The sequence below is a fragment of the Bolinopsis microptera genome, chromosome 2 (genome assembly GCF_026151205.1).
Source record: "Bolinopsis microptera isolate Bmic1 chromosome 2, MBARI_Bmic_1.0, whole genome shotgun sequence".
Taxonomy (NCBI): domain Eukaryota; kingdom Metazoa; phylum Ctenophora; class Tentaculata; order Lobata; family Bolinopsidae; genus Bolinopsis; species Bolinopsis microptera.
Genome location: NC_087073.1, coordinates 4,627,166 through 4,648,591, shown reverse-complemented (window position 1 = coordinate 4,648,591; position 21,426 = coordinate 4,627,166). Strand labels below are relative to the sequence as shown.

At 38.5% G+C, this 21,426-nt stretch overlaps 1 protein-coding gene across 2 annotated transcripts; it reads right to left on the bottom strand.

Moving 5' to 3' along the window:
- Positions 1-341: 341 nt before the first annotated feature.
- Positions 342-13,041, bottom strand: LOC134811000 (uncharacterized). Of its 2 annotated transcripts, none has more exons than XM_063817701.1 (8): positions 12,884-13,041; positions 5,310-5,518; positions 4,878-5,024; positions 4,570-4,686; positions 3,987-4,212; positions 3,597-3,706; positions 3,124-3,218; positions 342-1,473 (listed from the first exon to the last, which is right to left on the bottom strand). In XM_063817701.1, exons 1-8 carry the CDS (start codon positions 12,888-12,890, stop codon positions 1,257-1,259), a joined length of 1,128 nt encoding a protein of 375 aa, XP_063673771.1. In that variant the 5' UTR covers positions 12,891-13,041; the 3' UTR covers positions 342-1,256. The 2 variants fall into 2 exon arrangements, with proteins under 2 accessions (XP_063673771.1, XP_063673769.1); XM_063817699.1 differs by lacking the exon at positions 12,884-13,041 and adding an exon at positions 6,138-6,354.
- Between the last annotated feature and the right edge of the window lie 8,385 nt (positions 13,042-21,426).

Genomic DNA, 21,426 nt, shown 5'->3' with positions numbered 1-21,426 from the left:
TTTTTGGCACGGATCCAAAACTAAAAAATTAGTCACACTCCTCCCTTTCAAGGTTTACAATCTGCTAGAAGCACCGCAACAACCATTCTGTGATGTTCAAGCATTCTCGTGAAGGAAACGTGTCTCATTCTCCGAGACTGATGTCTCAATCTTGGGATTTTGGTCTCAACCTGGAACTGTCAAGGAATGTTTGCGAGTGTGAGATTTGACTTTACTTTTTGCTGCGTGGACAGTCAATTTGCAATGTTATAATCTTACTATACCATTTTTATTCACAAACTATTATACTATGTCATTACTTGGTTCCTTCTAATAAATTTTAAAAATGAAAATGCTGAATTCGTTCTAAATCTACGGTATTTTACAAATACAGTTCATGATTTTACAGACTTTGCAATTGCAGACCAAGCTTTAAACCTATCGTAAAGATTAAAGCTTATAAATAGTGAGAATATAAAACTAAACCTTGTCTGCAATATTGTCACAAGTCACGGTTGAACAAAATACTTAATTCTAGTTAAAGTTCTTCAGATTTAAAATGAATCAAGAAGAAAAAATGGTTTTAGATAAAAAACAACTTCAGATAAATTAGCAATTCATTTTTAATCCAGATTGCATGAAATTTTCAGTGTTAAAGTTTTCCAATTTCAATTCAATCCAGCACCTTTTCTCTTCAAATTCCACAAATTCTTTCATCTGAATTAAGTTATTTAAAGCCGAATGTTGAAGCATTATGAGGAAATAGGAATAATCTAAGTAATGTCTACTCTAGTGCCTAATCTAATGACTATCGACTACTCTAGTGACCTATAAATCGTCAGATTACAATTAAAAAGTCACCTAATCATCAGCTAGCTCTGGTCTGTGCTCAAAAACATGCTTCTCTTGCAGCTTCTCGAAAATTTAGCTTCTTAATGTAAAACTTAAAATTATGGATCTACCATCTTGTCTCAGATTAATAAGAAAATAAAAACTAAAAACTGCTGTAAATTCAAAATCTAGTTCAACTGTTGTGGGTAAACTTTTGAACCTTTACGACGTCATATTGAAATATAAAGGCGTGAAATATCAATTATCAAGATACACAAGAGTTTAAATAAATCGTTTTGTCAAATAAAACCTAAACTATACATAACATGCTTATTCAGTCTTCGCTGTCCATCTCATCCATACTGCTACAGTATTCTGTTAAAAACTCTGAATTCTCTGTCAAGTCTCTATAAAAATGTCCCTGGGGGAGGGACACTAACCACTGCTTAATCCTCGGGGCAGAGACTACTATCCATGGTGGACTTCACCGTCCTCAGGAACATGAATGGAGAGGTCTGACTGCTGTATCTGCCACATTCTTTAACCCAGGCAATGTGGCCGGAGAACCATCTTCTTTGGGTGTCCAGAATGTGTTGTGCTGCTTGGTCGTCAGGGTCCACTAGTTTTGAGAGTCTGGTGTGGTCTGAGAGACACTCGTTTGCTCTGAGAGGGGAGGCGTGTTAATTATGTAATTATGTAATTAACATAATTATTAATTAATCTATTAATTTGTAGATAAGTTTATTATTGTAGGTTTTCAACTGCACTACCAATAAATAACGTGTCATGATTGTAGAACTTATATTATGTTATAATCTAGCTTTCTAGTAGTGACTGGTGCAATGCTCCTAATCTTTGTTTGGACTCTGGCTTAGAATTAATCCAAAAATTTAGTGGCGGTTTAATTAGCTCCTAATTCTCCGCCAATATACATGAGTGGTAAGTATCCTGGTAACGCTAATTTACAGTACAACAATGGTTGAAATCTGAAATAAACAAAAGCAATTTAATTGAAGGCAATTGGGCTCAGTATTGTAGGAAATAGTATAACTCTCAAATAAAACGTCGAATACTTATCCAAATTAGATCAATATCTTTTTGCAAAATAAAGTATACAATTCTGCTCATGGAAATGCACTTTAGTTTTAATTTAGGGAAATTTGTTCACTTGACTCGGGTGCAATTCGTAATTAGCATCAATCTAAAGGTAGATTCTCATTGGCTCTTCTAAATTTGGAACAATTGACTGTGAACAAACTTCCAGGCAATACAGCTGATACGAATATTTTACTACCTCTTTGTTAGCTAGATGGAAAGTTGCCAGACAGCAAATCATAGCAATTCGCATGAATAATTGAAATTACTGGCTGTTATTTATCTGTCGCTCATGGTAATGAACTGCGCTGGATTTTATCATTGCTCTTCTTATAACGAATTTGTCGGCAAATGAATATATTAATTCACTTTACAACGGTAATGGATACTGTGCGACAAATTCTATTCGATTTTGTTCAAGTGTGCCGTAATACAGAGGATTTATTTCAAACCATTTTATTAACCCTGTAGTTGACAAATGACTCAGTACTCAGTACTTGACAATTGAGCCAGTTTATTCCCAAGCTGCTGCCCAGTCCTATCTACAAGTCTAAACAGCATGATCTATCTGATGACACCATGTCTCGGTAGTTGAAGTTTAGCGGTTTTCCCGGTATCCTGTGAGCACCTCCCTATGACCGGCCGTCTAAGAGTTTAAGCTGCAGTTTTGTGACGATAGAAGCTCCAGTGCCAGTCTCACATTTGTCCGACTGAACTATGTAGTACAGGAAATACACTGGCAGTATACCTGACCTGGGACACTTGCTCACGACTTCAGGTCTATAATTTAAAACATCTTAGTTAAAAGTGCTGGTCTCAGAATCTAACAGCTCGCACAGACTTGTGGAGCAGATTACCAAAAGAAAGTTGAGGCTAATGAAGTTTGAAGCTACCGTCGATATTATTTGTTATTAATTGTTGTTTGTTTAACAGCTTATCTTATAGAGATTCTCACGGCTTATTATAGATCCAACGTAACAAGGCTGTATATTGTAAAGCTGAGAGGTACTATAATGCCGTGAAAAGCTATTCCATGGTAAAACTACTTAGTTCTTATGGACGTCAATCCACTACCCAATTGAGAGTGTAAGACTTCGGCCGACCTGAAGGACAGAGCACGCCTCCATGCATGACTTTGATCACAGTTCGGTAAACCCCACAACAAAAAGGTTGTGGTAAAGCTGCTGTAAAGAATAAAAAGACAAAGGATAAACCTACCTTTCAACTGTCAGGTGAGCAGCCTCGTCAAAGGGTACCTGTCGGAGCTCCTGCACCGCGCAGACGTAGTTGAAACGGTCCTTTTCACGGTAGATCTGTGTAAAACATTATTTAAGAATCTGCGGTAACCGCAAAACTCCTTTACAGCGAACATCGACCAAGCTCATCGAATGGTACCTTGCCTTAGTGGCTAAATCAAGTTTTGCAGTTACATGAGGGTGTGAGGTTGGCACAGGGTCTAAGCTTAACACTCCTACCCGCCCGCCGCCCCGGTAAAGGGGTCGGGATCATGCGATGCTAGGCAACATTAGCATAACTCTCAAAGTGTGTAACCCTCCTTTATTATGCTTTTATTTTCTTCTTGACAGATGAAGAGTTAAAAGAAGAGAATTAAAATTATAATCAATTGGATAAATATGCGCATAACTAACTTAACTATTCGAGTGAAGAATGAAGAGTGTGTGTAACTGTACCTGTTTCTCGTACGAGAAGATATCGTTCAGCAGGGCAGCGTGAAGTGTGACCAAGTCAAGACACTTGTCCAGTACTTTCCTGTCCTCGCACTGTCCGTAGGACGTGCCTCCTGGTATAACAAGAAGTTAGCCTCTAATAACTTAATAACAGGGTATTATACTGCGACTAATGGTAAGACTAGCGGGTAACACGGGTGGGAGATGATGAGGGGCTAAGAATAGTGTTCCTTTAAGTTTAACTCTCAACAATTGCCGGCTTGATTTGATTATTGTTGGATATTTGTGAACCATGCGCAATAATTCTGCAGACGTGTTGCACAATATACATAATACTGTAATAGAAAAATATTTAGAATGTAAAGCTAGTATCTAGGAGAAAGAGTTACCAACCTGCAAAAAAAACACATAGAGCGCCAGCTGAATCCTTCATTCTCAGTTCCTCAAACTCCTCAATAGAGAGGGGGAATGGTTTGCCAGCCTTCATTGCGAAAATGTGAGGAGTACAGAAGGTCACTCCTTTTCTCAGATGGTCGTCTAGCTGGTAAACGTATTCGTCGTAAGCTCTCCTGTCCAGACACGCCAGAGACTTGGCTCGCAGGTACCGTGCTAGCTTAACCTGGGTAATAGTGGACTTAGGGCCATATTCGTATGTGGTCAGGAAAACTGGGCAATATGGGCTCGTATATGGTACATGACCATTCTCGTTACGTTATGGAAATAATTAGATGGTCTTTAGCTGGTTTTCTAGTCATTAGCTATCACCAAAATAAGTGTTGGCGTAATAAATTGCTCCTATTTCCGTACTCATAGTCGGATTATTTTTAGTTCACTAGGCTATTATTATAGGTATCAGATGTTTGAATGGATTCCGGGATTCTATTTCCAAATTAAGGTAGTATAATAGGTGACGTAATTTGTACGGGTTATGAGTTGTACTGCAGAACTGCAGATGATTAGTGGTAAATCCACTTACCACTCCATGGTTGGGTTTGAAGTGTTTCAGAGGGGGCAGATCCTCAGTGTCCCCATCCACCAGTCCCAAGATGTCATCGTTCGTATCTCGTACTATCTCTATATATCTTTGCACCATCTAGTACAGTGTGATATCGTCATTACAATAGAAGGAAACTGTCTGCATTTTCACAGTAGATTGTGACGACAGGAATAGTTTAGAATAGTTTGCCCTCTACGTAAGAATTTATTCTCAGCACAATAATCAAACTTTAGGATTCTTGGAAACATTCCAGCGAATCCTCGACACAAACAGGTAAACTGACTTACAGCATGATTCCCAATAGAGTCCTCATCGTCTATAATGAATCTGTCTCGGATATCGTCTATGGTGTAAACCAGTGCCATCCACAGGACGTAGCAGAGGATGTGGTCCTTAGTACTATTCGGAGACGTCAGACTCGCTAGCATGTCAATCTGGAAAAGTTTGAGGGTTATTTATAAAATCAGGCTTCAGTATGTGTTGTACACTACAATAAGTTAAATATTTCGTGAAGGTGGACCTAGAATTTATGGAAAATATAAGTGAATTTCACGGATAACAGAATTTGCAGTGCATGAAATATGAATGAGACTAAATATGTGGAGCAGTGCAGGTCCTTCCTTAAATATTGTTAAAATCAAGAAATGAACCCAGGCATAAATCTAATCATGCATGTATTAGAAAGAAAGTCACGAAGGTTGAAAAAAAGGAGCTGTTACCTTGAGACTTCTCCAGGCAAGATGTTTCTTGGTGTTGTGTGAGGAAATAACCCCCGTATCCTCCAGCACCCTCAGAACGGACTCCATGAGGGAGGGATCGTAGTAGGAGCGGTTCATTTCCTTCCGAACTGCGTCCAGGGTCAATGGTAGTTTAAAATCGGATTCTTGTACTGTTGACTCTTCAATCCTTGTATTCTGATCTCTTAATCCTGTAAAAGGAACAAAACTTAGAATATTCCTGAGTGTAAAATCACCGTTCCTTCAATTATAATTACAGAATCTTTAATGCCATCTGCACTTGCGCTCTAACACAATTTCCCTCGGTTACTCCTATTCCCCTCTTACATGCCTGATTGATTCTCTTTCCACCGTAACAATTCGGATATACCCGATGAAAATTCTGCCGTAATTTTGCCAATCTAAACGGAGCAGATCTGAGTGACAAAGGTCGGTTCAGGCCAAGGTAGATTTTGCAGATCACTTTCAACTAAACGAGCAACTTTCGTCGAAAAAACGCAACAAGGAGAACAAATGCTAAACTTAAATTGAGTTAAAATACCCAAAAAGACAATGCTCACAATGTATTAATTTGTGAAACGTGAATTTAGAGCTTAACGCATTCGTAGCGGACAATGTCTAACAAGATGAACTCGACCAATGATCAGCTGCAGTATTACCAATCTCTAACGATTAATGTCACTGGCCTATTGTTTCAAGGCATGTATGATACGGGAATGCTACCTCAATATAAGCAATGCCCCCGTGACTTGTTTTTATTACTGTATAATCGGAATAGAGGCAGATCATGAGAAGCGAAAAATGTCATACCATTGGTTGCAGCATAGCTGGTCGACCGGGTGAGTCTTCTCTTCCTGTTGTCGCATGCTGTTGGCATCGGAACGGGCATTGTGGCAGCAAAACTAGAGCTAATCGAAGTAAACGTGTGAAATGTTTGTTGTGAACAACTGGTGTGTGGCGACAAGTGCGGATGCATTTAAGTAGTAAATTCGCGTGGAGCAATGCCGTAGGAATTTCACTCCCGATCAGATAAAGCTGTTAGGTGAGGTCAGCCTTAACGCAGGACGGATCTAATTGAGGACTGTAGAGTTGGGGGAGAGGGCATGCTAGACGGGTGATATCCTACTGAGTTGGGCTCCTTAGTCCGGTACCAGCCACGTCATGCTCCGTCAACCTCACGTGACATGCCAACTATGTGTCCTCCTCCGGACCTCGTTCGGCCCTCAAATGAGGTAATACCTGGCGAACCCATACCCATGACTTTATGAGCTCCTGGAGTTAAACGGACATCCTACGAAGCCAACCCCCTGCTGTAATGATATTTCGATTTCCAAAATATCTTGTGAACAGATATAGATTGCATATGCAGGAGGAGGTCTGGAAATCTTTGTAATTCCCGAAGAGGCTTAAACTATTTACCACAAACATTGTGTGTCCTTCGTCCGGTTAGGGCTTCTGCCCCTCCCTCCACAACGAAATTAAAATTTAAACTCTATTATTAAATGCAAAGTGAAATGGTAAACGGAATGATTTTGGGCAACTACTAATTTCACAAGATTCGTTTAGCCAGACGAAGGATCTTTCTAAGGTAGTGAGATTTGGCGAATTTGTACCCTGTCCCCATCCAGAAACAACGGCAGCGAATCAATTTCCGAAGCCTTATTTGCTATGCGACATGACCCGAGATGTGCTCGGGTGATTATTTTCACCTGGTCCGGCACCTAACCACGGTTACTGTTTGCAGCCAAACCAAACAAGCCTGGGTTCGGATTTCCTTGTGGACTGCCCACCGCATATTTGCAAATATATTGAATATCTAAAAGGTTTGGTGGTTAGTCCGTTAGCCGTAGTAGCTTCAGCCTAACTATCTGAATAAAATAGGCTGCTGATCAGAATCTAAAATTGAGTTAAGTAAGAACTGCTTGCCATTTATATACTTGCCAATAAGCGCCTTCAAGAATTTCACAAAATTTGGGATGCGTCTAAAACTTAAATTCTTCAAAGAAAATACGGTCCATCAATCTTAAAACCATTAGTGACGTGGAGAGAATATTGCAGTGATCACCTTCATATCGAGAAACACCCATAATCTTATGTACTGTCGAATTTGTTGGAAACTTAAAGACTTTAGCTTATCGATGAGTGCTAGCAGTAGCTGCTAGCAGAGCTAAATTTGCAGAAATGCCTGAAAAAAGAGTTGCTAATTGACAGTGCAGTGCTCTGGGCGCATATTCTGGGACAAATTTAAACCAAAAAAGTATCCCACGCAGCAATTTAATCGCAACCACTTTTGCACTAACAGTTCAACAAAACTCGTATAATCCAAGCATCATCAACATCATGATCAAGCCTAGGATATTCATTAACATCAATATGTTAAACAAATTTGTTAGTTTGGACGAGACATACCGGCTGGACTATATTATTGAAGCTTGTCAATTCTGAGAGCTGCTGTTATTTTATTGCCAATTCCTGCTCACCCCAACAGAGATCCTCCAACTGATCTGACTAGAACATCTTAACAATCAAATAACTGAGCTGCAAATAAGGAAACTAACAATGTGATAATGACAGTAGAACCCTGCTGATAACGAAGTGAGGGAGCACAAAACCACAGTATTTCTAAACTTGGTATGTAACTTTAAATACTTGAAATATTCGAGGTTTGCCCCGTAGCCGGGGGGCTACTGAAGTTTAGACCGCATCAACCGTCACGCCTACTTGATGGCTCACTACTTATTTACTTATTTACCTAAAACACGCCACCAATTTTCCCGAGATACCACGACAGCTAGCGTGTGTTCAGGTGTATTTCAACCCCGCTCCTAGCTGTGCCGGTGATTTGGTTCAACCTGGTGTTTTGCCAACTTGCAAAAACCGCGTGATTCGATTTTTAGGACGATATTGGGAGTATGAATTATGAAAACTGAAAATATTGAAATTTGTCATTAGATCTTAACGTGAACTTGTGGTAAATTGCTTGTTTACGACTCTAACGGCATAAAACTTGTATTTTACGGCATTTTCTCTGTTGCAGTCTTACATACCTACCTGCCAAAGTTTATTGCATTTTGGGATCGTGTAAAGCTCAATTCAAACTGTCATCGCATTAAAAAACTTAATCAAAGGTGGAAATCAAAGTAATGAACTGAGGAATATCGCCTCCCTCTCTAATGAAATGAATCAATTTTGGAGGGTTTTAGGCTTTGGCGACCGACCATTTTAAAGAAAATTAATTATATTAGCTTGTATGACAACATTTGCGTGATCTGACAGCAGCTGTTTCGCTACAACGTCACATAACGACGTCAAGACCTTACAATTGCTGGCTTGCACAATGTCTCAAAACTTCAAGCCCTATACCTACTCTCCAGGATTTTCAATAAAGCTGGCCATGTAACCACAAGACTTACCCGATAGAAAATGCAAAGGATTGCGAAAGTTTGGATTAGAAACTGCAATTAAAAGCTCCATCGCTCAATCAAACCAATCAGGTGGAAATACAAAATAGAGAAATATGTCTTCCCTTCTTAATGAAATTAATCAACTTTTAGGAGGTTCTGGTATTTTGGGTCCCTATCATGTGGGGAAGTGGATATCAACCTCCAGTGATCTTCACAGCTTCTTGACATAAAATTTAATTGGTGAAAATTAATCAGTTGACTGATTGACGCCATAATGGACCCTTTTAGCTTTTTGAACAAAAATTACTGTTCCTCTATCAATGTCTTTATTAAAGTTAAATTGGAAACGTCATCGATTGGAATGGTTTTTCGAATATGGCATCTGACGTTGGAACCATTTTTATTAAATCAGGCATTTATTTAATTTTAATCCGTGGTTTGATATCAATAGATCAGAGGTTGCAATTCGGATTTAATGACCAGATAGGAGTTAGTATCGGTTAATTGTGACGTGGGCTGGCATGGGTTGGTCTATAACTTACCCGTCATTTATGTATTAATTATAATTAATGACTTAATATTATCAGCAATGTCAACAATTTTTAATTTCGTCAAAAATGCAGCTGCTTCCTAATTAAATGTTCCTGATACAGTGCCAGTTCTGCAGCATTCCCAACATTCTATTTTTATCTAGATGAATCACCCGTTAGTTTCGTCACTAACCAATAACTTGCCAGTCCCCTAATATAGTTCTACTGAAAATAGTGCCAGGCTGTCTAGAGTGCGGGGATCTTGTTACGTCACTATAATGTTCCAGTACCAGCCTACTTTTATAGAGCTAGGGGAGTTGTCGAATTCAATTGTTCCTTATAAGGAGATAGTGGGGTCCCGCAGGACCGAAGGGCTCAAAACCCCGGTCAATGATCGCGCGGAAGTGCATTATATCACAGTGATACATATCACATTAGGGACACACCTGATTCTGATCATTGGGGCAAGGGATAGGGGGGGACTAGCTAGACAGAGCCCCACCAGGGGTAGGAAATGGGTCCCAGCCATACTGGTTAGATGTTGAACAAGGCGCAAGGTAGGGCTACATACCGACCTGCCCTAAATTAAAAGCAATTGTTACTTCCTTCTCCTTTAAATCAGACTGAGAGTGAGACATTGCCCCGATCTGGTGTGTAAGTCATTGCTTCCGTACTCAATCATTGCCCCAATCAGTAACATATCGCTCCGTGCTCAATGAAGGCGAAGCTCAATTGCCACATAATGATTATTAATCAGCTCATGAATAGCCAGCTAAAATTGCAGCTGTGAATGAACTGTGGGATGTGTGAGAGAATGTGTTTTATATAATAGGACATTTGAACAATGCTGCTCCCGCTCAATCTTTAAATAAAAGAGAAACCAGAGAAAGGACTGAATGAGAAACCAGATAAAATGAATGATGCACGATTTGCAGCTTATTCAGTCACTAAAGATCTACAAACGGTTCGAAAAAAACAAGTCGGATCAGAAAAATGAACTGACCTCACCCTGAGATTATTCTTTATATGTATGTAGATTGTAGACTGTATGACTATGACATATTGGCGACTGTGTTAACCGACTGGTTTATACCAATACTCCCACTCGTGTGGTCTAGTCAGCAAGTAGGTGCAATACGGCTCTTAATTTAGCCTACTCTTGATCACTTCCTTTGCAAAACAATGCACATTCCGATCCAATATATGAACATGGGCCTGGGCTCTGTGCAATGTGAGGCTACAGCTCATCAATTAATTATATCCTAATTTATTGTTAAAACGAAGCCTTCCTGTGTGGGCGGGATTAATATTGTGAACCAATTGCATACCTCCCGGGTATGCTAATGTTTTGTGATCTCCAGGAAATGGGGTAGACAACATATCGGATATCTTGAAAACCTCCCCCTCTCCCGGGATATTGAGCTCCTGGGTACAGATATACTGGGTATTGGGTACCTACTACAGATCTGCAGGTAACGTTTTTACAGCTCGGCTACTGACCAACTGTAACAAACAAACAAGTCCCTGTTCGTACCCATGTAGAGAAACCTTTCTCAAAATCTCTGATGTGTTTACTGTTTATCTAATATAACGTGCGTGGGAAGGGAGACACTTGCTTAAATACCGATAAAGTTACCCTCCCTGAAGTAAGTACTACTACTCAGTATACCATTCTCACTCTTCTAGATCAATCTCTTCTTCGAACATGCTTGATCCATCATGAATAATGAATATATTGATGATTGAATAAGAATTACAGTCCATGAATAACTTATTTACACAACAAATATGCTGTCTCTTTGGAAAATTTAATCAGTATTACAATTCCAACAGATCATGAATTCATGGATAACTATAAGCATTGGTTCTGCTAGGGTAAACATGGCTCAAATTATCACTTCCAATATATCTGGAGAAATCTTTTGTATCATCATCCACCGTACTGTTTATTGAATACACCCCTTACGAACATTTTCTGATGTAAAGTTCCGGTTTGAGTGCCATTTAGAGTTATTATTAAGATTGAAGGAGAACCGTTCCATAGTGGATACACACTACACACACACACACACACACACACACACACACACACACACACACACACACACACACACACACACACACACACACACACACACACACACACACACACACACACACACACACACACACACACACACACACACACACACACACACACACACACACACACACACACACACACACACACACACACACACACACACACACACACACAGTGTACATAGCACGACACTCACCCACGGTATTTAATCTACTAATCTAGATATCAGAACACAATGAGATGAATGTCCAAAAAGAAGCGGCCCAAATACAAGTGGAATTTTATCATCTTATCACTGTCCCTAAAAGAATTGTTTACATTCGGAATTATATTTATTTAACTAGGAAAACTGGGAAAAAATAATGATTTAAACAAATATTGCCCCTTGTTAGAAACATGGTCTAATTTTACACGGCCTTCTTAATGATTCTGTCAGCTTTTGTTTATCAAACCGGTTGATGTTGTTAAAATGAACGGCATGTTCGTATACTGATAGAAAAATAATAATTGGTCTTAACAAAATGATAACTCCAGAACCTAGCTGAAGTACACATTGAAGGTTTTGTTATAGAACTCAAAAATTATGAAATGCTAGAAAAATTTGTTATTGCAGGTGATCCAAAAGACCTGGATTTTTTACTACAAAAATAAATACAATGTCGAAGTCCAAAACAATGCTCAAATAAAAGCTACACTTCCTCTGCGCACGAGAATATTTCGTATCTCTTTAAAATTGGGTAAAAATGGCAGACTTAAAATTGCACGAGCAAACTAATTCGCAGTGTTTTTCTGAATTTCAATATCTTTCGGACAAGATTTGAAGGCATGAATTTCCCAGCTGTAGTCCGAACAAATTTCAGCTCAGTATCTATGACAACGTGGACTATCTGCTAGCTCAAAAGTCGAGTTTCGTTACTCTATTATAATTTTTGGTAAAACATTAAAAAACACATAAGCTTTATAACTTGACCTAAAGTATAAAATTTAGACGGCGACTAAAATTCATAAAAATTATTTGTTTTGCAAGAGTCAATGTTGTCCTTAACAGTGAGAGCCTATCAAATATTTTTTGGCACAGGCCCAATAGCAATAACAACTGCTTTGTCAATTCAAATGTGTAACTGTCAGCAAATTTAGGTTGAAAATCGAAAATCCTTTTATCATTTTATACCGCGAGGGTGGGACTGGGATAATGTTGGCCGATGTGCGAAATTTTGATTAATATATTTTACTGTAGTTTAAAAATGTTTGGGGAAGAATGCTTGGTGCTTGATGACAGACAATGCAAACTGAAGATATCTATCAAAAATCATCTTGTACCTATGTTAAACTTAAAGCGAGCATTTTGGATTTTTTACGATATTTCTAAAAAACGAGGGCACCGTACATAGATACTATGCCTATTCCTTTCGTTTATGCTCTGTTGCATGCATGATCTTGCAAGATCGGCTCATAAAAAGCAAAGCAAAAATATAAACTGACCACTAAATTAACACAATTAACCAAATTAGCTAATTAGTAATTAAAAAGGAGAATTACCTCTCATGATCTCGATGACTTCTCAGGCAAGCGTCTGTAGCGAATCAAAATTATTTAAACCTAAAATCACAAAATTTGGGCAAACAACGTATATTGTTCACAGAATAGGCGTATCGGGGATATGATTGGTCGGGTTGGCGAGCCAATGAACGCATGGTAACTATAGCCCAGTTTGAGGAACTATATGGTTTCTGCTATAAAGAATAACGTAGGAAATCTAATTTACACACCCTGACTCTAGCAGCTTGTTATCAGGGTCGGTATTTCCATTTCATTTGATTCTGGGGCCGACAGAACCCTCCTGTCACGAGCCTCCTGATTAGGAACACTTCACACCAACATTCCACTAACAGTGTTCCTGCCTCCACTAGACGCAGGGCAGGATTTCCACATTCTTACCGCTCCACAGAGGAGGAAACTAAGTTGATTTGCTGGTGGGCTCATCTGGTGGAGCCGCCACGCCACTGGGTACAACTCTATTGCTCTCTCTTAGACATTAGGCAGGTCAAACTGGGGCCTCCCCATCCCGGATGTGTTATTTAGTGATCCCGACACGGATGAGAGCAGATACTCGGCAAAGTTAGAGGTTATTGTCTGTCAGTCATAAGGCATGATCTGTGAGGGGCTCGGTTGTATTTTACCGCATGTTCGCACAAATAACTGATACAGCAGAACCTTAATGTGAACACACATGATCTAGAGTGGGAACAGTAGCAACTTTTACACAGCTAGACAAAAGCAAGACACGTATCATTTAACATTTCTCCCCCTCTCTCTCTCTCTATCTCTCTCTCTTCCGAATCACTCCTAAGCCATGCTGTATCAGTCTAAGTTGGGTTAGCAAATTCTATAATAAAAAAACGAAAACGTGTTATCAGCATTTGCCATTCTTTCACGAACAATTTCGTCTGCGAATAATGTATCTGTCATTCTCGTTATCAATCCGAGAAATTCTTAAAATGGTGATGATCCCCCAACATTAAACAAAACAAATTTTCATAATTATTTAAATTGTGACCTATTAATTACTTACTCATTAAAAAGGAGAAGTTAGGGTAGATTGACTTAAAGTCAAACAATCAACAAGCGTTTTTGGGAAGTTTAACTAAGATTGAAAAATGTACGTTTGTAGATGTCCAGTTCGTCATTTGTTAATGTTACAGACAAAATTAATCATCTTATTCCTCATTGGATATGCAATGGAAAGCCTTTATTTTAGGAACTCTGATCATGTATTCACGTGGCAAATAGTGAATTCAGATATTTTCTTCAATAATTCCACTCTCAAGCAAGTTTAATTGTTTTATCGATGCGGTATACAGACCTTTTTGGTGGTCTTGGCAACCGCGGGGGCTTATTTCTGTGGTTTATTTATCAGTGTCGGCACGGCGTTTTCGTCTCAGCTGCAATCAAAATGCCAACCAGAAAACCGACGTGGACGTTTCTTTCCGCCTTCAGTTCGCACCTATTATCAAGATGTGTGGAGAAGGTCTAATTTAGGGTGTAGGACACGAACATCTCTCCGACACATTTTAAAATCTTTCTTTGCCGTCTTGCATGACTGACATCTTGCTATTTCAATTTCTCTTAAAATGTTCCATCTGGGGAGATAATTTGTTATGAAATGTTACTTTTCTAGTGTTGTTCCTGCCAGCCTCTGTCCTAGGGTCAGCCACCCGTCCGAGGTGGCCCGTCTCTTTTCCCTGTTTACAACTGTATATCTCGTCAGACTTGCTCGGCTTATAGTTCACTTCTTCTGCTACCTTACTCAACGCTACACATATATAGTATATACGTTTAGGTGGTCAGTTCACGTTTTAATCAATGCATAGAGCTGGATGGGTTATCCTGGAGAAACTTTGTTCCTTGCAAAAATTTTCTTCAGAATCACTGTTCCGACCACGAATGAATAATCGTCGACAAACATGGGTTTTAACAAACCTGTGTTATATTTATAGCGACCACTAAACTTCCTTTCAGACTTTTTAAAGGTTTTTATAATTAACCCTAAACGCATTTCATCAACTACAGTGGGTTAAAACATCAAAATGCGATTAGATTTGGATACTCTAGTGACCACAATCCAGCGCATTGGGGTGCATAACCTTGATTGTCAAGTGGTCAGCACAATTTGGAGGAAAGCCACAGATCATTTTGACCGCAGGTAGCTTGGATTCGACTTGCTCACACTCGCTTCTCGTGTGTTATCAACTTATTATCGAATCTTTAAAGTAGGATTGAAGTCGAAGTTATACTTCCTTATTAATATTAATATTAATATCGTCATCTATTATTGCGAAATCATTCGGCATCCTATTACACTTAATGATTACCAAGAATCAATGTAACGTTCATTCGAGGATTCTGAAAATTCGGAAGATCCAAAAGCAATAAATCTGTTGATTATTACCTAGTAGTACATAGTTATAGTTATACTAGATATCATTATAAAACCTTATATTATCTGAACAGAGATCACGCACCAAGAATCTCCCAGTCTGAGTAAGGTAAGGCAGACAAGTCAGACTTGAATTAAGAAAGTAGTCAATAGCAGTTATTGATTCTGAAGAAGAATATTGGCAGATGTCTGGCCAAGGTCCTGAGTCTTGGATCTTAAATCTTTCTATGTCAGATCAGTTTAGTCTAGATATCCGAGGAGACGTAGATAGGAATTGTCACAGAATAGTATAGTCATATTTTAACATCACCATTTAAACAATACGTACATTGAAATAGCTTTCCCATGTCTGTCTGTTGAGCTTGTGTAAGGGTTCATTGTCGGGAAGGTCACAAGGTTATCATGACACCGCCGCGCTCTTTAGCTCTCTGCTGAAATTTTAAAAGAGTTATCTTTTAGCTTTTCCCTTCAGAGTTAGCTATTTGTGTCCAAATCCTACTCTGTAAATCTGTACTCCATGTATCTGCTATGTGAAACTTAATTTCAAAAATTCTCTAATTTTTAAATTTACGCTGCAATAAGCTACCTTACTTTTATTTATTTTATTCCATGACGGTCATATCATCCTTGAATAAAAACTATGTCACCCTTGAAGTTGGTGTCATATAGTAAGCATTGTTTAAGTTATAGTTTATATGTACCGAAAATACCGTGGCGGTACCACAAAGGAAAAGGGCACTTAAATCACTAGCTTGCTAGAGTCGCCCAATAATATTGGTCTGGAAATGTTGTGAGTAATTTAGTGACTAGGCACTGAACATTTAAGCAACGTTTTGGATTTCATTACGGCATACAATCGAGGGGCGTGTTGTTGTTAAGCCACTGTTTAAAAATATAACTTATCGATTCAATTACAAATAACACTTTGTTTAGACAAATGAAGCTGCGGAATCAAATCTACAAAAAATTGAATTTGTAATTGGTGAATTATAATCTACTTTATTAACTGTAATATAAATCAACTTGAAAATGATGATTCAAATTTTGCAGATTACAAGTTATCATTGATTAATGATATGAAATGTTTTCAGTCTCGTTTGCTGCGACTTGCCGGCTCACCCTCGAAATTCTGGAGCCAGACTCGCAAAGGAATTTTACAGCACCAACTTTTCGTCTGATGACGAAATTCCGAAATGGTTTCATCCTAGTGAAATATATAATAGGATTTAGGCTTGAATTGACAGCGACCAGCAATGTGTAAGAGGTTGAGAAAACTATGGTCCAAGTATCCAGGTAACTTTTAGGTCCCTTCCCACCCTCACCTTTAATATTTTTCATATTATCTACTAGGTGATTAACGAAGTGAAGGTGGCAAATCAAAACAGGAACGTTGCAAATAATATAAATTCCAGTCACTATCATCACTGTGATCGTTGCTTTCATATGCTTGCTCTTTTCATTCGACATAACTTTACCCTCTTTCTTTTGAGCAACCCACAGTTTATAGACAGTAACAATGAAGCTTCCTAGAATAGGGATAACTGGTAGACCCAACAGAAAAAGGAAAATAAAGGATTGCGCAGAGTCGTATCTCGATTCAGCCGCGTAACGTTTGTTAGAGCTCAAATAGCACGCAGAAACCAATTTCTCTCTGTACTTGTATTTAACACCATCATAAATCTCATCAACGGACGAAAACTGAGCCACAAGCTTCTCTGTTATCATGATTACTGTAGCCACGGTCAGGAGTATGGCAGGCTTTTTAATATCCAGCTTCATGAGGGGGTAGAGAAGAAGTAGACATCTAGAGAAGCTGAGGATGGCCACAAGAACTACAGACAGAACAGGTAGAATGTTCCAAAGTAGTCCCCAGATGGTACAGAACGTGGGGTCACCAAAAAGTACTGGTGTACCATGTCCACCAGTCTGGTAAAACGAAGCTTCGATGAGAGGAAACACGAGGAAGCAGATCAAAATGTCAATAAAAGTTATTATCCGGTAGAGATAGATCATGTAGGTTTTGTTAGTAGCTGCTCCTGTTTTACGTTTAATAAAGTACAGAAATGACATTACATTAGCAAGAGTCCCGAATATTATGCAGATAATGTACAGAACTCCGAAAGTAATATCTATCTCCCTTGTTGCAGCGTCAGTCTTCTTGTTATTCATATCTCTGTTTCGCTGCAAAGTTTAAACTTCAGTAAGATTCTGCATACTGACACTGCAATACTACAGGGTGATACAAAAATAATGTCGTAGGATTATAAATGGCTATAATTTCGGAGGAGAAATGAAAAGATCGCCAACATATACAGCATCCGGTCAGTTAAAAAGAAACAATTGGAAAATTCGGCAATATCAAGAAAGTACAAAATTATATCTGCAGTGGACGCAAAAATGCTGCACGGTGTCGCCTAAAGAAAGACCCCACCTTATTTTTGTGGTGCCACTGCAATATTCTGCTCTTAATTTCTGTATGGAGTAAAACATCCATCAAGTTGTTCCTAAAACTATCGTAAATATTATAAGGTCACATATAAATGTTCTGATAACGAAATGCCTGCAGCCGCTCAATAATCACAGTGCTGGCAAGCACGACCGCCGCCCTTATACTCACCATACTATTTACCCCCTATACTATTATACCCCCTTTACTGTTTTCAGGCCGAAAGTAGTTCAGCAGGCATATTTTAAGTTCGTGTTCAAAACATTCTAATTCAATGTCAAAGATGACTGGAATAAGAAATAGTTATGTGAAGGTTTTTAAGAAATTTGCGCAAAATACGCGCCAACACTGTTATACGAAATTCGGTAAAAAACCCAAAATCGCCATATTCCTAGGTGCCTTAAAAACCATTATTAAAATTAAGTTAGAAATCTGAAACTTTGCAGGGAGTCTAGACGTTGACCAAATCGACTGCAAAAAAAGTTCCAAGTTTCAGGGGTATCGGGAAGTGGGTTTCCTAGAACCCCTGTTTTACAACAGATTGTCGTGAAGTTAAGACTAAGTATATCTACCTAGATAGGTATCTATCTAGATATATAAACGCTTTGGCAGTCAATTGTAGCCTATAACAGTCAAGTGTCCGTAGATTCAGTCATCTCGAACCACAGGTCTTGAAGATAATCGTTTACACTTTAGTTTACGTTACATCAAAAAATAATTAAACGTCATCATCACCACTTGATGACGTCATCAAGTTAACCGTTTTTAAAACTTGATTTTTGACAAAATAACAACTTTTCAAATCGATTTTACACCATCAAGGAGTAATTTTATTCAAAATCTGGGGACATTTTCAGGCTATAGATAGTTATTCAAACATTCTTCTCTGAAAGTCTACCGCAAAGGTTTCCTACCTTGCTCTTTCATAAAGATTTTCGCTATTGAAGTTAGTGCTTTTTTAAAGAATAATTTTATAAAAACACAAAAGTTGTGATTTAGTATTCTCTGATGTTGGGCCATCCCTTGGGTTGTGTAGCTCAATTTTGCTTCCTGAAGGTCTTAATTGTATAATAGGCTAGTTTTTAAGTTTTTTTTTTTTTTTTTTTTTTTTTTTAATTTTTTAAAAAGCAACCTACTAAAACCAATGGGGCCCTCCCCGGGGTCATTACTCTCGCATTTGCGAGAGTCGTCCCAAAGGTGTGAAAGTAGGTCAAGATTTGTTCACACCAAGCCCTAGCATCGCTATTTGCTGACCATCTGCCTTCACTGAAGGTATGTTTTTAGAGAGTGGAGGCCGACCGTCAGCTTGGGATGCAGGGCCAAGTGGTCAACAACGTCAAGGCCCCCTTCCACCTGGGCCATGTTGGTTTTGGCAGATACTGTGGTAATAAGATATGAAGTGAATGAGTGAAATGAAGTGATTGAAAAGGGTGTAAAAGAGGAAGAGCTTGTAAGGTAGTTTAGGAATGGAAGGAAGCAGGGCATGTACTACAAAAAACAGTTAGTAGTACTGTAAGATAGTAACAATAACCATTGATAATAAAATAACAAAGACAGCAATATAAATGGGGTGGACAATTTGCCCTAATCGGCCAAGATCGACACAATAGAACTTTTGTGGCCTATTTTGTCTCCTGTAAGTGAAAGTTTAAGAAGTTTGATATATCCCTGCCAGATCGGCATGTCCCCTGCCTGAAATCTTTTGCTAATGTACCATTTGGCAACAATATTAAAATAATTTATAATTTGTGAAGAGTGATTACAAACTATAAAATTAATTTTATTGGGGTCTTTGTAATTTCTATCGATTTTCCTTTTTATAAAGTCTTCAAGTATTGTGATGAAGCTATTTGTGTGGATACAATGGAGATAGATATGAGGAATTGTTTCTAAGTATGTGTTACACAGGCTACACATGGGAGTATCTGTAACAATTTTCATTTTGTGTCTCATGTATCTACACGTCGTGATCCTCATTAAGAGTTTGTACTGAAATTGAATCAACTTAAAATTTTTAGATACTAAGAAAAATAGGTTGCTAAGAACGACCGCCCATTCTATTGGTTGATTATTTAGGTCAATAACCCATTGACGTAATGGGGACAGCTCGTTTGGGCAGATAGAGTCGTACATTTTATCCCGAATTTTACTTCCCTTCACCTGTCCAGTTACAGAATTTAAAAATTTAAGTTTTATATTTGGGTCAACAAACTCAATATTCCTTGAGTTAATAGTGGGGCAGTTATATCTCCGTATCCCCATGATAATGTTACAGTACTCAGTTTTGGAAATAGTATTTGGAGACAACTCCCACTTGTTAATGAACATATCGTAGTTAAGGATTGTACTTTGGTCTATAGAAAGGAAATCAGAGATGTAAAATATTCCCTTATCAATCAGATGATTGTTCCAAAGTTTAGCCCCGATGTCGGTTATTGCTTGGTTGTACCACACGCAGTGATCAATAGAACCCAAAGCTGCATTTACCGAACTTATCTTCCACTCAGTGTAACAATTAAGGACGTCTTGAGTAAAATGGCAGTTGGTTTTAGCGAGACCGTTTTCTACGGAGATGGTGATATGGTCAGGAAATTTCAGCTGCATAATCATAATATCTTTCCAAGTGTGGTGAAAGGAATTATTTAATAGCTTGGATATGAGGCTGGTTTTAAGACCTATAATAAAATCAGATAAATAAAAAAGTCCCAGGCCTCCATGTTCCTTATTTCGGGTAATAATCTCACGTTTTACTTTATCGCGTTTGCAACCCCAAAGAAAATGGAAAATAGCCGTGTCAAAGATTCTGATAAAGGAAGCATCCGGTCGAGGGAGAGGAGAAACAAGATATGTTAACTGGGAAAAGAGAAGGGTTTTAAGTTGAAAATCGAAAAGTTGCACACGTGAGGACACGCCCAAATTGATAGAAACTTGCTACAATCACTGAAAATTTCTATTTTCACGATTTTTATCAATTTTGGAGTCCCGTTGTGATCCAAGTTCTTTTTGAAATCTTTTGAAACTTTGCATGCTTATTAAACAAAATATAAAACACCAACATGCAAAAATTTACGGTGATTCAATATTGTGTACGCACTTGGTTGACGATGTCAACCCATCGAGATCGTTGCTCTGCGAAGCAGAGCAACGATCGACGATCGATGCGAAGCAAGAATGCTAGTTCGCGCGGCGCGTCGAAGCAGCGAAGTCCTCCAATGTACGCACGCAACGTCCGCTCAAAGTTTACACGTGTGAAAGGTGAGAATTTTGCTCATTCGTGATTTCGAATAAATTCTGCTTTCCCACGACATTTAGATGGCATTATATATGAACTTAATACCAACTTGAATGAGTAAAAAGTACCATATTCACTTTTCAGTCAGTTATCGACAGATATGCCTACCTAAACACACGGAAATGTTTTCAAAGGTAAAGTTTCGAAATCGTTGAAATAACCTCCTTATTAATGAAGTTATGAGTTTACATTTCGACTTTGTAAATTATCCTGACATGATAATCAAAAAGAGATGATATTTGACCAAAACCCATAATCATGGGTAGAGTGGACCGCAACAGTGTCTCTCTCTCTCTCTCCCAAACAAAAGGAAACGATTTAATTTGAATAACCGTCCGCACATGCAAATTGATACCGAGAATGAAATCGGTCGTTCGCTTTTCCCATTCATTTACAATTGTAATAGA

Coding starts and splice junctions, on each gene's coding strand:
- LOC134811000 (XM_063817699.1), bottom strand. CDS start 6,303: ATGCATCCGCACTTGTCGCCACACACCAGTTGTTCACAACAAACATTT. Junction 4,213..4,569: donor TCAAACCCAACCATGGAGTG/GTAAGTGGATTT, acceptor ACTATTACCCAG/GTTAAGCTAGCACGGTACCT. Junction 3,707..3,986: donor TCTATGTGTTTTTTTTGCAG/GTTGGTAACTCT, acceptor TTGTTATACCAG/GAGGCACGTCCTACGGACAG.